The 12753-nt window shown below is 42.2% G+C and overlaps 1 protein-coding gene across 1 annotated transcript in view; it reads left to right on the top strand.

The window, feature by feature from the left end:
- Nucleotides 1-12753, top strand: part of LAPTM4B (lysosomal protein transmembrane 4 beta) — a 54487-nt gene that overhangs the window by 11270 nt on the left and 30464 nt on the right. Inside the window, exon 2 of the mRNA XM_010968014.3 lies at nucleotides 10036-10147. Within this exon, the coding sequence (XP_010966316.1) occupies nucleotides 10036-10147 (112 nt within the window). The remainder of the gene's footprint in view (nucleotides 1-10035; nucleotides 10148-12753) is intronic.

The raw sequence follows: 12753 nt of genomic DNA on the forward strand, positions 1-12753 counted from the left end.
CGAGATTCATAGTAAAGAATATTTGTCTCTGCTTAAAAGAATATAGTAATATTTCTGGTACACACTTTATGTATGGAAAGGAGAAGATATTATTCAACAATCAGCCTTATGATTACAAAACATTTCTTTGTCTACATATAGTTAAATTATATCATTGCATTTTATTTTGACAAGACTTTAAAAATTTAGCTGTCAACTTATACTTTAGCAGATTTTTATTCTAAATTGCAAACCATATGTGTAAACTAGAAGTGTATTTTTTGTCTTTAATTTCAAAATTTGTTTTTGTTTTTGGGTGTATTTAATGTATTGCTATTTTCGTAAGCAAAAAATTTAGTTCTAAAATACAGTGTAGTAACACTCTTCTTGAATGGAATGCAGAATTTATATTCTAATGGTTAAATCTGTGACTGCCTCTTTCTTTAGCAAAGACACTCTATGTTACGAGTTTCACTTTTGTCTTTGGTGAATAGCTGCAGGAATATTCTTTTTTATATTAAAACTAAACAGGGAGGAAGTAATATAATTGCTTTAAACAGTCTTTAAAAGCACAGGGCATATCAGAACACAAAGAACACCGGATTTGCTGCACTAAAAAATTAGTTTAGCCATTTAGCACTTTACATTTTCTCTTCTTTTTTCCACATGTCGGCCTTCTAACCCTCTAGTAATTGACCCTTCTTTCTGCACAGTTTAGCTCTCCAGAGCCCACTGTGAACTAGGCTTCTAGAGGAGGTCTAGCTCTTTATACTCAGAGATCCAGAATGTTCTTTAGGGTATAAAAGGGAACACGGCTGTTCTCCCCATCCATGCCCCCCTCCCAAGTCTCCCAGTGGCTCTGTGAACAGCCCTCTTTCTGGCCTCTGCTAGAGGACCATCCTTTGCTTTCTGTCCACCGTCCAGACATCTTTCTCATTATTCTGAGAGCATTTAGTGGTGTCTCAGCCCGAGAGTGAGGATCCGAACCCGACCGAGTCCATTCAGGGAAGTTGGGATTGCTGCTGCTGGGGTGGCAAGTCGGTTTCACTGTGCTTGCCGGCCTCCTGGCACATTGAGAGTGGCTGTCTGGAACACTCCCTAAACAGAACCCCGAGCCTGCTGCCAGGGGGTTGTTTGAGGGGCTGGTGAACTGGGTGTGTTGGCTTCTTGGGCAGAACCTGGGTGGCTGGAAAGCGCATGTGTGGCGTTTGTAATCAAAGGACCAATGATTGCGTCTCGGCTGCAAACATGACCTGGTGCAGGTTTCCCCTGCAGTCTGAGAGTCCTCATCTGTAGAATGGCAGTGATAATCACACCGTGAGGAGGGAGGGTATAGCTCAAGTGGTAGAGCACTTGCCTAGCATGCATGAGGTCGTGGGTTCAATCCTCAGTACCTCCTCTAAAGATAAATAAATAAACAAATCTAATTACCTCCCCTTAGCAAAAAAAAAAATAAATAAATAAATAAAAAAATCACACCACCTAGGGGAGGCAAAACTGCTTCAGTGATGGAAGTCAAAGTGTGCAGTGGTGGTGGTCTCCTGATTTAATCCATCACCCATGAAGAAGACGTGCCCTAACGATGGCAGTGTGGGCTGCAAGGTGAATCAGAATGACTTCATTGAATTTGGGGGGGAAATCTCTAATGTATTTTTTAAATTTTGCCTGTTGAAATGGGGCTCTAATAAAAGATACAACTTCCATTTTAGTGCTTAAACCTTCTTCTGCACAGTGTGTAACCTAGAGGAGTCAGAGCTTCTACAGTTGAAACCATTGGCTGAAATTATAATTCAACTCAAAGGACTACCAAGAGTCGCTCATTTTTATGTTTTTATTTCGTTGGACTTTCTCTTAACACCTAATTCTTAGTCACTTTGTCTGATTCCCTAAAATTACTTGTGCTGTAATTTTTGTCTCTCAAGACTTCCAAAAGTCTGTGACTTTCTGGTGTTAAGAAAGTCATCTTCCTGTGAAGGCCTTCGACTGCCCCAGCCACCAGTAAAGCTGAATTCCTTTCCACTTTAAGTGGAACAGCTAATTTATTTGACTGTTGTTACCCACTAGGTGATAGTCTACCTTGAGGGGGGAATAATATATATTGATGTTAGCACAGTGCCTGGCATTTATTTGTTGCCTAATAGATAATTTTTGAACGATTCAATGGATGAATTAATGAACATTTAGCATTTATCCTACATTTTACTGGGCTGCTGCTGTGTGTTTACTCCCTGGGCTACCAGTGCTTGAGGGCAGGGACCATGCCTTATTCATCTTACTCATCATATTCATCCTTTTGAAGGAGGATGAATAAAATGGCCGAACTTAGGCTAACGGATTGCTCATTCTTATGCTTTCTTTTAAAACAGTCAACTAACCTGACTGACCGGTTGCTACTAACAGTTCCAGACCCATTGTTAAAACTAAAGCTATTGATCTCATTGTTTCTACTTTATTCCAGTAACTGAAAGTAATAATCACACTTGGTCTCTGAGTCCTCACATAATCACAGGACTGTACCCTTACAAAATAGCCTGAATTACCAAGAAGACCACGCTTTGAGTGCTTACGAAATAAAGATATCTAATGCTGGCCTCTGTAGAATTGGTCTCCTGGAGGCATGATGTTGCCACTCTAAGTCTGATGAGAAAATGAATCTGTTGCTTGTTATCGATGCTTTATTGACTGAGCTATGGCTGTAGAACCACTCACCCCGTCCCCAAGGTGGGGTCACAGTTTTGAAGGCACTAGCCTGCTGTGAGTCCCCTTTGCCCAGCAAAGCAATAAAATTGCCTCTTTTCTTCTCAGCTCCAAGACCTTGTCTCTGGGTTATTTGGCTCGTCAGGGACGGGGGGGGGGGGGCGATCTTTAGACATCATTTTATAACCCAGTGTCAAGCAGAGTGTTGGGCACATAGTGGATGAGCTGATTTGGTCAGTTTCTTAGGCGGGTGGGATTTTATGGTAGATCTGATTTTCCCCAGGATATATTCAGCACAATTGTTTGAATTGACATAGCACGTGTGAGAGATTTATTTTAATATCAGAACAGGGCCATGCAGACAGGGGCTTATTTGAATAAAAAGCACGTTTGGATCAATTCTAAAATTTAAATAAATTTCAATTAAAAAGCCTAAAATTAATTTCACTTTGATTTGCCCATTGAAGTTGGACCCAAGTGAAAGGCACATCTGCTGTTGGTAGTTTTTAGAAGATTTCCAAATACTGGAGTATAAAAATTAGCCAGCTGTCTGAAAACAGCATATCAGATTATAATTTATATGTGTATTTTTATTTTTAACCATTTTGACTGTGAATATGGCACACATACAGAAAGTGCACAAAGTATAAACACCTTGGTTATCACTAAGCAAACACTGCCACGCAACCCTGACTGTTCTCTAAGATGACCCTGGAGGTTATAATATACATGCTTGGCTTTTAAAAATCTTGTATTAATTGGTGCTTTAATTCTCTTCTTGGACAATGCAGGCACCATCGATCAGTTCTGTTCCAATCATCCTCCTGATCTATATGCTGTTATTGTGTGTTTTGATTCTGTTTGTATTTTGCACTCACAAGTCATTATTATTGTTGTTAATATTTGTTAGTAGTATTCACAGTTGCCAACATAATTATCATTCTGTTGTTCCTCATTTCTTTGTACATCTTCAGTCTTCCAGCTGGTATCTTTTTCTTTTGGCCAGAGAGCCCCCTTTTAATACCTGCTTCACGGCTGAGCTGTTGGTGACAGATTCCCTTGGTTTTGTCTGAAAATATCTTTGTTTCATTTTCGTCCTCGAAGAATTGGGTTCTTTTTTTGGTTTTTTGCTTAATAGAAAGTTGTAAGCTGTCCTTTCGCCCCTAGCATTTTGTAGATATTAACTCCATTGCTTTCTGGCTTCTTTTGTTTTTATTAAAGCCAACTGTCTAAATGGGTTAAATTCATCCACTAAGTTCTTGATTTAGCTACTGTATTTTTTTCATTTTAGAGTTTCAATTCTTAAAAAAAAAAACTACTCTCATATCCCTTTTTCTCTTTCTTTTTTTTCTTTTCTTTCTTTTCTTTATGTGATTGAAGTTCCCTGCCACGATTCTTGTTTGGTTTTTTCTTATCTCCTTGAATATTGTAAACATAATCACTTTCAGTATCCAGAGCACCTATGGTCTGTTCCTGTTGTCAGCTTCTGCTGGTTCTTGTTCTTAGCCTCCTGCCTTCTCCTGTTTGTTTCTTGTATTCTGGACATTGTGTTTGAAAAAATTGAAGAATCAGTCTGAGGCATGGGATGAAATCTTTCTCCAATAAGGATTTTAATAGCTTCTTACAGGGGCATAGCAGCTGGCAATCCCCACATTCCAGTTTCAGCACTCACATGAGGCCAGGCTGGGCTGTGTCTTCTCTGGTTCTCCTGACTCCAGTGGTGAGGCCCTTATGAGGGCTTATGACAAAGCCCGGGGGAATTCTGCCCTCCACCCCCACCCCCACCCCCATCCAGCAGGCCTGCGCGCCAGCTCTCAACTCCCTGGCCCAGCAAGACGGTCAAGGGTGCTCTCAAGCTCTCATCCATCTCTTCTGGAATCAGCAAATGCCCTCAGGGGTATTTCTGCGTTCTGCTGGATCTTGGCCTGTAATTCTTCACTGACTTAGCTGTCTAATGCCTTTCATTTGTGTTTTGTCCAAGTTTTCTGGTTGCCCTCGGCGAGAAGGTTGGTTTGTATTACCTAGTTCACCATTACTGCAAGTGGCAGCTCTCCTGATTATGTTTATTTCACTCTGACTCTTCTCCTCTGATACACCTCTTCCCAAGTTCTGATGGGAATGCCTGGCCAGACCTGCTTATTAGTTGGCCATCTTCTTCCTAGTAGTTGTTTCCCTTTAGAGAATCAGGCTTAATAATGATATTCTACATCATATTTTATATTAAAAATATTTTTGAAGCTTGAAATAATTTTTCCCGATTATAAAAGCAACTGTGCTCATGTTAGATACTCAGGAAAATGCAAAAAAAGATATACTGGTAATTAAAGGAACAAGGTGTCCGCAGACCTCCCACGTGGTTTATAACATTGTTTTCGTGTTTTCAGTCTGATTTATACATGGGAACATAAATTATAAATTGGAATAAAAAATGTTTATACTGCAGTTACTGTTTAACATTATGCCATGAACATTTTCTTGTTAATTTTTTTCTTTACTTAAAAAAAATTTGTGGGGGGGTTTGGAGAAGGTAATTAGGTTTTTATTTATTTATTTTAAGGAGGTGCTGGGAATTAAACCCAGGACCTTATGCATGCTAAGCACGCACTGTACCACGGAGCTATAACCTTCCCCCTTGTCATTAATATTTTTTAAATGTGATTTTTCATGCTTACATAGCATTCTCTTATTTTGTTGTAATCTTATTTAGTCATTCTACTTCTGTTTCACATTTTCATTATTATAAATTAGTCTACAGTGATCATTTTTAGACATAACTTTCAGTGCAAAATTCTGATTGTTGTGTAATTATTATCTCGGTGGGTTTGAATGGTCTTAAGATTCTTATTGAGGCTTTTAAAAAGTGATCTGATAGTTACATTTTACATTTTCATTTGTTTAGCTTCAAGCTGCAGATCTCACTGTTCATTTAGGGTCTGATACATGACTTAAGGGTGAAGAGCACTTTGGATCCCTGGAGAAGATGCAAGGGCCTGACACCACTCAAGTCATCGGATAGGCGTTGAATGTATTTACATGTGGAAATAATCGTTGTCAAGAACAAGGGAAAAATACGTGACAGCACAGGAACACTGTGTAAATAAGAATGGGAACAGTTTGTACGTGACCTCCCAGAACACACAGAGCAAGCCCACATGGAAGGGAGCATTGCTCCTCTTTCTTTTACATTTATATTAGCTGTGCTCATTGCACAATCTGCCCCTGGCAAGCCTTGCCATCTTGGTTCTCATTCGTGGTGACATTCATTCCTGGTCAGACTCGATAATTGGGTGATTGCCATTTTCTCTCTTTCGGGAAGTACTTCTTACCCACAGTTCTTGGAGGCTTTGACTTTTGTTTGACCTTTTCCATCCGACCCTGTTTACCATGGCTAGTCCTGCCCCCAACCCCTTGCACAGACCTGGGTCCTCATGGGTGCCTCTGCAATCCTGCTGTATTCACATCCTCCGTGGTGTGTCACATTGCCATCCAGCAGTTGAGAGGTTTCATAGAATAACACAGGAACTGTGTGCCAACACACAGACCTTCTATCATGAGAATTTCACCCTGTGATTAAAAGAACAGTGGTGAGTCATTTGTGATGTGTAATGACCCTCCCATCACATCTTTGTATTATCTATGCCTCCTTTCTCTGGACTGTCTCTTGAAGAGGAAGGGCAGCTGGAAGGGACCTTGGCCCCTGGACTGTGGTCTGTGGCTTGTGAGCACCGAGGGAAGGGCTGCAGGGCCAGAGCTACAGGGAAGAGGGTGATGGTTACTGGAGCAGCTGGAGCGCAGCCAAGTGTGGCAACCAGGACCCGCTCTGGAGCAAGAAGAACACACTGAATCTGGAGCCAGCACTCTGACATCAGGAATGATGTGCTGTGTTCGGAGGCTGAGCGGAGGAAGCACAGATGCACACAAGACTGCACCAGGCCGGCGGAAGTGGAGTTGGGAAACAAGACATGGAGGGAGGGCCTAAGGTTGCATGAAAAGGGGAGGCTCAGAGGCTGGACGGACAAGCTGAAAGCCTGATTATTCGGACATCCTGCAAGTACTTTTCCTGTCTAAAATCAACCTTCTCATAGTCCTTCGAACGATCTTCCTTATTTCCTTTATTGTCGCACAGGCTTGGAATTTCAAAGTCTCGTTTGCTTTTTTATCTTTGCATCTACTCACTTACTATGTCTCTAATAATTCTACCTCCACGTGGAAGAGCCCTGAGAGTCAAACCTTGGCTCTGCCACACGTAGATCTAAGAGTCACTTAACCTCTCAGAGTAACACCTCAGACTGTCTGTCAGGGTTGTCCCAAGAACTGGAGATGAGTGGACCCTCACTGCCTCTCAGCCAGACCCTTGGGACACCTTCCAGGTCAGTTTCCTGCCTCCATCCCAGCCTCCAGCTTGGCCCTCCTAATGACGACCCTGATCACGTCATATCCCGCCTCAGAAACCTTTAAGGTTTCTTCATTAACTACTGAGATACAGCCCCCATTTCCTATCCTGGCTTCGAGGACTCGCCACCACCTGACCCCAGCCTGCATTTCTGTTCTCATCCCCGAGCACTTCCCTTGGTCTGCTATGTTCTAACCAAATTGAACTGCTTGCTATTTTTAGCACAGGCCCCTGTCCCAGTGGCCTTTCTCAAATGTGAAATTATTCTTTTCCATGCCTCTCAGGTTCCAAAATTTTCTCACGTCTCCAGTCCTTGTCCAAATGCTCCTGTGTCTGCTGCACGCCCCGTGACCCCAGGCTCAGCCTTAGGCTTCAGTGACATCTTTCTCTGAATTTCCATTATTCTTTCTCTGAACTTTTACCCTGCTTAACTGCTTTATGCTTTCTGTTGTTTGGGTGCATGATTTATTTATCCTCTTGTTCTAAATCCGGGAGAGTTCTTCCTGAGCACTTTGCAAAGTACCTACTCCGTTGTAGGCAATGAGTGAATGTATAATAAGTAAACCAGGTGAGGGGGACACTGACAAGCTGATCAGGAGCTGACGGGCCTGTTGGCACTGGGAGGACAGGACCACAGCTGCACAGCGCTGTCTCGGAAGACCTGGAGCCAGGTAGATTTCCGACGCCAGCACGAGCTTCCGACACCAGCACGAGCTTATGTAAGGGAACTAACTTGAGTTGCTGTTGTATGCCTGTCACCCATCTGGGTATTTTACATAATTTAGTCATTTGAACCCCAATCAGATCACGTTCTTCTCTTCCTTGATATTCTCCACTGACTTCTTGTTACACTTAGAATAAAATCCAGCCCTGAAGTGGCTCTACAGGATCCCCACATCTGGCCCTCATGCGCTAACCAGGCTCACTGCACGGCTTCCTCCCACTTCCATCTTTTCCTCTTACTCTCCCTACTCCACCCCTTGCTTCATTAAAGCTCCGTCCATGAATCCCAAATTTATGTGGGTTTTTTCTTTTTTTCTCCAAACCTTGATCACGGTGACAGCAGCGAGTGCCTTGCCTTTGCGTGGTGCTTTGCTTTTCGAGACACATTCTTAGCTTATTTCATCTGATCTTATTTCAGTGCCTAATCTTTGGACTGCCTTTTCCAAAGACAAGAATGTAGAGGGAATAAAATGCCAAGAAAACTTGGTGATTTATGCGAGAGCATCTTTGCCAAGTCATCTGCCCGTTGTAGGGCTAACTCATACTTTCCCGTGGGCTGTAGATACCTTCTGAAGGGTTTTCTTCCACTGGAGTCTTGCTAATCACACTCCCTTTAAACCGTGCTATGAAGTTTCTTGGGTCTTTGGAGAGAAGTAAGAAAGTGGCTGTTCCAATAGTCACTGTAGGAGGTCATGACAGATAGGACAGGAAGAAGACTTGATTTTCACTATGTACTTTTCTGTACATAAAAAAAAGTTACCCACACATTTGTGATGTCCATTTAAATTAGTAATATACATGTGTGCTCTGGGAAATTGCCATTCTCATTACTGTAACTTTTTTTCAAAAAGCAATAAGGCCATATTAGACACTTTGGAAAATAGAGGAAGGGACAAAAAGGTTATTCTGAATTCTACAGCAATCCTAAAACAACCACTTGGGATTGCCACTTCAGAGTGGGTTCTGGAGTGAGTGTTGTAAAACGAATCACCTGACTCTCCATTTGAACCTCTCCTGTAAGCAGGTATTTCGAAATATGATTTTTGTAGTAGGAAGTGCCTTTAGTTACTGTGGTTAGTAAAGACTTTTCTCTATGTATGAAGTTTATGCATCTTCCCATTTTGGTAAGAGTGAAACATAGAACTCTGTCAGAGCTTTCTCAACTTAGGAAAAAGGAGAAATAATAACTGAGTCTCCAGTGGAGCCTCACATAAACTCTGGAAAAGCTGCCCCCAACCCCAGCCCCATCAAGGCTGGTACATGTGCATAATAACGCAGCCTGGGCAGGTAGGAGGGGTAAGGGACACAGAAGCGCACAGAGGAATGGCCAGAAGCCCGCAGCTGGTTGGACGTAAGGGATAAGGGAGATGGTAAGCCCAAAGATAACCAGGTTATCAGTATGAACAGGAGATTTCAAGAAATTAGGTTTTAGAATTGAAATTCCTGAATCCCAATCCTGTTTCTACAGTTTATTTGCCTGAGCTTGGGCAGTGTTCTTAACCCCCGAGCCATCAGTTTTCTCGTTTATAAAACAGGGATAAAATTTAGCACATACTTCATTAGGTTACTGGAGGGCTTAAGAGAGAGTCCACATAAAGCACTCAGCATAGTGCCTGAGTCTTTTCCACTGTTAATTATTAATGGTAATGCTATTTTTTAAGATAGGGAACAAAAAAGGAGGAACAGAGGTGGGAGGTGTTGGGGAAGATGATTTCCGCTCACGTGGGCTGAGTTTGAAGCAGCTGATGGAAATGTATTCGGCAGTTTCTAGAAGATAGAAATGGGGTCCTGGGTAGAAAGGGGCTCGGCTGTGCTCCTGCAGGAGGGAGGATCCTGGCTCTGCCACTAAGTAGCTTTGCTCTCGTTCTCTGATGCTGTTTCCTAGATGGCCTCAAGGCTTTTATTGTCTGAACCTGTGACAAATGTATGATCACCGAACAGACTGGAGGTTGCTAGTTCACATGTGTGTGGCTATCTGGAGGGAGTTTTTCCAGCCACTGGCGTCCAGACTGCTGCATGCGTGTTCCTTGCTCTAGGGTGCCCAGCCCAGGGGGAGGTGAGGTGAAAAGCCAGCTGTCCCCTGCCCAGCAAGCCATGTGCCCTTGGCTGCATGAATGGGTGGGCAGGGCTTAGTGTTGAAAGTGCAGCAGCCCTTGGAGTTAAACTTCATGTGGTCAGTATAATTTTCTATTACAAGGAACATATACTGGGGTTATGGACTTTTTTTCCCTTTCTTCTTGCAGATCATCAATGCCGTGTTCCTGTTGATTCTGTTGAGCGCCCTGGCTGATCCAGATCAGTATCACTTTTCAAGTTCTGAACTAGGAGGTGACTTTGAGTTCATGGACGATGCCAGTAAGTACATCAGATAGCATCGCTAGATATTTTGGTATTTTCAAGGGCAGGGAATCCAGCTGCCAGTTCTTCCTATTAAATGACAAATATTGATTCATGGGCCCATCTGAGCTGATACTTAACTCTCTCTCCATCATCACAAATCAGAACAGCAGATATTTATGTGTACTTGTGTTCTGTCTCTATTCCAAGTTCAAGAGTTTCAATAAGATCTCCTTTATCTTTTTTTCATCTTGTGTTAACTTACCCGCTGTTTAAATTGTTGCCTTGTGGTAATCTTCTAGGCTTTTTTGGCCTTTTTGGGAGGAGAGGGAGTCAGTGGCTGAGAGGAAGGTTCAAATGATGATGCGTATTTTACTGGGTCTTCTGCCATGTTTCAGTATTTCCTTTTCCTCCAGGAGGTGATCGTCCTCCATTCTAGAAACTGTGCTGCTGGTTGTTTTGTTACTTTTTCCAGATAAACATGAACATACACAGGGATGTTGGTGTGAGATGTGCAGAAAGAAAGCTATTAGGACCCAGCTCTAAGATCTTGGAAACCTGAACATTTTATAACTACAGTCAGGCTGTGTCCATGCGCACTGAAAGGGGTAGTGCTATGCACACTGCCAGACAGGAGATCATGCGAATTCATTTTTCATTGGCTTTGCAGAACTTAAAGTGCATTTTAAAAAATGTGTCTGGAGCAAAGTGAGTAAGGGGGAGAGTGGCTGAAGATGCAGTTTTAGAGATAGACCAGGAGCATTCAGAAGACATGGTGAGTTGAGCTGTGTGGATTTTGTTTTCAGGGTAAGAAAAAGCCACTCAGTGGTTTTTAGTAATTCTGTGGTTATGAACTGGCGCATGTTTTCAGAAGATCCCTTTTGTTGCTGAGTAAAGGTTGCATTTAGGGGACTGAATGTGTGAGTACGGAGGCCTGGAGACTGATTTGGGGCATATTTTCCCACCATCCCGGCTGCACTGGGGATGGGAAAGAAGATGATGGGTTTGGAGGTGGGATTGACAGAACTTGCTGGTTTAGGCAGTGAGGGAAAGGGAGGAATCAAGGATGGCCCATACTTTCCAGCTTGTGTATATGACCTGCACCTTAACTGGAGTGAGGAAGTCTAGGGCCAGGAGAGGGAACACACCTTGGGAAGAAAACTCGACTGGTTTAAGTGACTCAGCGTAGTTGTTAGGAGCGTGGACTCTGAAGCCAGAGACCTGAATCCTGACCCTGTCGTGTATTAAATGCGTTAAGATTGGGCTAATTACTTATCTTCGTGCGGCTTAGGTTCCCCCTCTGAATAGAGGAATGATTATAGTATCTACCTTATGGGATTGTTGTGGTGGTTAAATCAGTTAGTATATGAAAAATGCTTGGAATGGGGTCTGGCCCGTAGTAAGTGCTCAGTATATTTCACTGTTTCACTAGCTGTTATTGGATAGGCATGTTTTAGTTGAAGTGTGAGCTATCTTAAAGTGGAGAGATTAAAATGTAGTTGGACATATGCGTCTGTAACCCAGACACCTGGGCTGAAGTAGATTTGAGGACATCAACTTAAAAATGGTATTGATGTTCGGGAGATAGTGAAGAGAAAAGGGAAGGATGGGGCTCTGAAGGAGCCCCAGTGTTAGAGGTCAGGAGGAGCCTGCGAACAGCTGGAAGTGAAGTAGATGGAAAACCGAGAGATGCTTTATGTCCTCTGGCTTCCGCCACACTGCTTCACAATAGGTCCTGAGAAGTCAGGGGCATTATGTTATCCTGGAGTCCTTGTCAGACTGAGCCGTGACTTCTGCTGTAACATTGCTCATTCTTTCTACTCTGAATAACCCCATTCCTCTGATGAATTCCTCCAGAAAGGATAATGAGATCCATTAATATTAAATTAATACCTCTCTGCCTTCCTTCCCCTGAGTTAAAAGACTATATAAGCTATAAATACCGTGTTTGATTGACATTTAGAAATAAATGCTCTTTCACTGCTTCCAGTAGCAGGATTCCTTTTCTAAGTAATAGAGGTTAGAAGAGAAGTTTTAAATGATACAGCTACAGTTGTGTCTGCATCGGATAGTAACTCTGCCTGGCTTGTTCTGATTGCCAGAGATTAAGCTGGGTGGTGACTGCCTGACAGCACAGGCTTAATTTAGCTCACTTCAAAGGCTTGCTGGTACTTAAGACTCTAAAATAGTCATTGTTTTGTGGTGTCCTGGATATTAATTCCAGTGCATTTGTGGTTTCTCAGATATTTCATATATTTGAAAGAAATGAATGAATAGTTTAAATCACGTGATTAAAAAGGTACAGAAGAATGAGTATTCATTCACTTGAGTGAATTTTTTTTTAACTTTCCCTCTTACATTTCCTTTTTGTATATTTTGATCTCTTTTTAGAAAAAAGTTTAGAAGCCAAGGGTCATCATGCCTGACAAATCTTTCTATATTTAATACACATGAGGGTAGAATTAAATAGTCCTTGAAATGAGTACAATCAGTTGCTTTAAGTTGTGCTCGAAAATTATGGTATATAGCAATTTTGACTTGTCTTTTTGGAATGGTGGTAGCCATCTCAAGATTTTATCCAGAAGGACAAAGCAGGGATGCGTCTTGCTTTTTCATACGATCTT

Source organism: Camelus bactrianus, chromosome 25, assembly GCF_048773025.1.
Source record: "Camelus bactrianus isolate YW-2024 breed Bactrian camel chromosome 25, ASM4877302v1, whole genome shotgun sequence".
Taxonomy (NCBI): Eukaryota; Metazoa; Chordata; class Mammalia; order Artiodactyla; family Camelidae; genus Camelus; species Camelus bactrianus.